This window comes from Penaeus chinensis, chromosome 16 (genome assembly GCF_019202785.1).
Source record: "Penaeus chinensis breed Huanghai No. 1 chromosome 16, ASM1920278v2, whole genome shotgun sequence".
Lineage (NCBI taxonomy): Eukaryota > Metazoa > Arthropoda > Malacostraca > Decapoda > Penaeidae > Penaeus > Penaeus chinensis.
This window is the reverse complement of record NC_061834.1, coordinates 20,739,885-20,744,404: the sequence shown is the minus strand read 5'-3', so window position 1 is coordinate 20,744,404 and position 4,520 is coordinate 20,739,885. Positions and strand designations below refer to the sequence as shown.

Sequence of the window (4,520 nt, the reverse complement as noted above, 5' to 3'; positions counted from 1 at the left end):
ATACTAAATAAAACAGCGTAAGTGGGAAATGAATAAGTATTTACATGTACAAATCTGTATGTGAAGAACAAAAATAGAATTAGTCCCACTCCACTATGAAGGATAGTCATTATCTAATTTATCTGCCTGTGCATTGCCAGGGATCCCAATATGGCTTGGTATCCAGCAAAAACGGAGTTGTGTGTTTTATGTTTAAGTGAAATAATTTTTTGGAGTTGGTGAAAGTCGTGAAGGATGAGGAATGGAGGTTCTAATGTAAAGAGGACGGCATATAATTCATTTGTAAAGACGCTGGATTCAGTTGGAGTGGAGAGTGTTGGAGGAATGTGTTGAGGCATGGTTGAGAAAATGTGTGAAGGATAGAAGGATGTCTGATCGTGGCATATCAGGGAAAACGGGCAAATGCGAGTGGAAGGTATAATGAAAATGTGCATAGCTCCGTAGGCCAAATTCAATATATGCGCTCTCAACCAGAGAGGAACGGAAGGCACCTAGGCCTGAATGTAGACTACAGTGGTTGATAATATCAAAGTGAGTAAGAAGAGGTAGAGGCAGAGGAATAGATATGACAGCCATGATCAAGGGTGGAGAGGATCAGTGTAGTATGGAGATGAAGGAGAATTTTGCGGTCTGAGCCACCTGAGCAGCAGAAGTGGAGAGGGGAATCATATAGAGAGAATGGAGATTGAGGACCTATACGTGACAGAAAAAAGGATGGAGGAGGATTTGGAGGTTGAAAAGCGGAAGCCATCATGAGTGATCCAGGAAGAGATTAAAGATATTGCAGACTGGATTCGTTGGCAGAAATTAGGTATAGAAGGGTCCTATATATAGATAAAATCATCTACATATAGGGAGGACCCAGATACTTGGTGGTAACCGAGTTCCCTTCTATACCATGAGACGAGATGCTGGCTCAGAATGTGGTATCACCATGTAGTGTCATAACTTTTCCAGTAGAGAGTTATGGTGTGCAAATTTTCTAAATGTGTTAGGTCGGCTGTGCTTTGATCACGACGGAATCCAAACTGAAGATAGAAGATTTGGATTCAAAGTACCACATTAGTCATGGACTGCCCATTCTTGCAACTTGCACAAGCAGCTAGCCAGAGCAATGGTCTTGAGGGAGTGTGCCATATATATCAGTTAATTAAGTTAAGGTAAAATAAAAGCGAGCCAGTGAGGAGGAAAGTTTCCACCCCTTCAAATATTGTTAAAGATTGTCAGTAGGAAGGATAAGGAGATAGATGGAAGATGCCGTAGCGTATGGTAATGAATGCCGTAATGCGGCACGGCTTTAAAAGAGAGAAGCTCAGTAGAGAGGGAGGGGGCATTGTAAGGTTCTGTAGAGGCTAAGGGGGAGGAGATGGAAGGGTGTTCCTAGGCTGTTTAAATGGAATGGAATTGGGAAGAAAGGTGAGAGCCATTACTGACCTGGCTGAAATATGCATCAAGTTCAGTAGCAATTAGTAAAAGTTCAGAAATGAGTGTTATTAATGTGGAGGACAGGGGCAGAATGGGGGGCAGGTTTCCTTAATAGTTTGATTCTATGCCATACTGTAGAAAAGTAATTGTGGAGACAATTTTGTCAGATGATTTTAATTAGATTGGGATTGTCCATCATATTTGATTTGATGCTCTTAAGAGTTATAAAGGCTGATGTTTGGCCAGGGGTATTTCGCTTGTAGTGATAACCGTGAAGACAACACTCGTCAGTCTACTCTACTGCAGTACCAGCATGGAGGGTTGGGGAGCTGGACATAATTAGGAGTGAGAATAGTGATCCCTATATGGACCAATAAGAGTCGAGATGAAGGGAAGGAAACCAAGGAGAAAGGTCAAGGCATGAAAAGGTTTGAGTGCGCATGTGGCTGACTATAAGGAATGGTTATTGAAGTTGAGAAAGTAAAGTTTCGGAGGCATGAAAGTCAATGGGAAGGAGAAAAGTAAATTGAAACAACTTATCCAATGGCAGAGATATGCGTATAATAGTGCAAGGTACATAAAGGATGGATTGTAAGATACAATATAACAAAGATCAGGTCCGAGTTGAAAACCTCAAACGTTTCACTGTAGAAGTAATTGTGGATCAATCAATGGGTTATAACGGTCAAGAGGTTCATCATGGAAGGTGGGATCAGGGGAAGTATCAAAGTTCATCAGGGGACATTTTGACAAGGGATTCACGTGTGACACGTGTTCACGTGACAAGGGATTCACGGATAGATAAGAGGAGTTAGAATAGAGGGAATAGATAACACAAGGGCTTGAGACTTGGACAATGAGTGAGCGGTCAGGATGACTGCTGAACTTTGCCTACTTGTTTTTGGAGGCACTGTTGAAAGAAGGTTATAAACGGAGTAAGGGGCTGGAATTCACAAAAATGGACCCCATTTGCCTAGGCTAATGAGGGTACTCAAAAGATTTTTAAAAGTAGAACTTGTAGAGGGGCGAGGACAGGTGGAGGAGGGAATAGTGCAGAAAGTGTTGTGGCAATGAAGGCAATTGGGTTAAGGAGTTGAAATGGAAGTTAAGGTTCAAGGTAGGGGTGATCTATATTAGGCCTTAATCTGCATCTCTAATTTTTTTAGGACAATTTTCAAGTATGTGGATTGGCTTTGACAGGTTTATAAAACCCATACGAACGTTGGCTTATTTTATTAATCATGGTACACAAGTTTCATGCGACCTACTTATGGTCCGGCACCTGCGCCGCCGGCTCCTGCGCCGCCGGCTCCTGCGCCGCCGGCACCGGCACCGGCACCTGCGCCGCCGGCACCGGCACCGGCACCTGCGCCGCCGGCACCTGCACCGCCGGCACCTGCACCTGCGCCGCCGGCACCTGCGCCGCCGGCACCTGCACCGCCGGCACCTGCACCGCCGGCACCTGCACCGCCGGCACCTGCACCGCCGGCACCTGCACCTGCACCGCCGGCACCGGCACCTGCACCGCCGGCACCTGCGCCGGCCACTCCACCGGCACCTGCACCGCCGGCACCTGCGCCGGCCACTCCACCGGCACCTGCACCGCCGGCACCTGCGCCGGCCACTCCACCGGCACCTGCACCGCCGGCACCTGCGCCGGCCACTCCACCGGCACCTGCACCGCCGGCACCTGCGCCGGCCACTCCACCGGCACCTGCACCGCCGGCACCTGCGCCGGCCACTCCACCGGCACCTGCACCGCCGGCACCTGCGCCGGCCACTCCACCGGCACCTGCACCGCCGGCACCTGCGCCGGCCACTCCACCGGCACCTGCACCGCCGGCACCTGCGCCGGCCACTCCACCGGCGCCTGCACCGCCGGCACCTGCGCCGGCCACTCCACCGGCGCCTGCACCTGCACCTGCGCCGGCCACTCCACCGGCGCCTGCACCTGCACCTGCGCCGGCCACTCCACCGGCGCCTGCACCTGCACCTGCGCCGGCCACTCCACCGGCGCCTGCACCTGCACCTGCGCCGGCCACTCCACCGGCGCCTGCACCTGCACCTGCGCCGGCCACTCCACCGGCGCCTGCACCTGCACCTGCGCCGGCCACTCCACCGGCGCCTGCACCTGCACCTGCGCCGGCCACTCCACCGGCTCCTGCGCCTGCACCTGCGCCGGCCACTCCACCGGCTCCGGCGCCTGCACCTGCGCCGGCCACTCCACCGGCTCCGGCGCCTGCACCTGCCACTCCACCGGCTCCGGCGCCTGCACCTGCCACTCCACCGGCTCCGGCGCCTGCACCTGCCACTCCACCGGCGCCTGCACCTGCCACTCCACCGGCGCCTGCACCTGCCACTCCACCGGCGCCTGCACCTGCCACTCCACCGGCGCCTGCACCTGCCACTCCACCGGCGCCTGCACCTGCCACTCCACCGGCGCCTGCACCTGCCACTCCACCGGCGCCTGTGCCGCCCGCCGTTCCACCTGCGTTAACCGTTACACTATTATCACAGTCTATTAGCTGATCAAAACAAGTTCCAGAGAGCGGCGAAATGCTGATGCACGCATGGAAGTTCGTTAAACACGTTGCAGAGATCCTCACAACACCAAAGATTCTCCCGGTATCCGTCATCTGGGAAAAAAAAATCCATACATCTTTAAAAACTTGTAATGGATCATTTTGATATAGACAGAACAAATGTAGTAACACTGAAGGCGCTATCACACTAGCACATTCTTCGTTTCCATATGAACCTCCGGTATGGAAATGCAGCGACTATCAAGGCAGCGAACCATGTAAACAAACATGGGGCCATCCGAGTGAGGTCCCGGGAATGACGAGCATTCTCATCCAGATCACGTCATTGGAAAATTAAGCATATTGTACACAAATATTCTAGAATATTAACTTGTATTTACGTTAATTTAATCTAATTTACCAATAAAATAAATTCTAGCTGTATAGTTCCTCCGTACATCGAGATCAAGACAAATTAATCCGAATTCGTCGCTATCGTCTCATTCTGGGAGGTGTTCTGTTTGCAGACGATCCTTGCGGAAAGCCTAAAATTCACGCGTAAACAAAAATTTA

At 51.4% G+C, this 4,520-nt stretch overlaps 1 protein-coding gene and 1 long non-coding RNA gene across 2 annotated transcripts; one reads left to right on the top strand and one right to left on the bottom strand.

Annotated features, from left to right (window-relative positions):
• Positions 1 to 2,643: 2,643 nt before the first annotated feature.
• On the bottom strand, positions 2,644 to 2,839 carry LOC125033158. The gene is made up of 2 exons (XR_007115580.1): positions 2,792 to 2,839; positions 2,644 to 2,737 (listed from the first exon to the last, which is right to left on the bottom strand). It is a non-coding gene; the product is annotated as an uncharacterized LOC125033158 (long non-coding RNA).
• A 2-nt stretch (positions 2,840 to 2,841) lies between these two features.
• On the top strand, positions 2,842 to 4,057 carry LOC125033255 (vegetative cell wall protein gp1-like; the record flags this gene model as incomplete). Its single annotated transcript, XM_047624638.1, has 1 exon — positions 2,842 to 4,057. A coding segment is annotated over one exon (1,113 nt), but the record flags the coding sequence as incomplete, so codon positions are not given.
• Between the last annotated feature and the right edge of the window lie 463 nt (positions 4,058 to 4,520).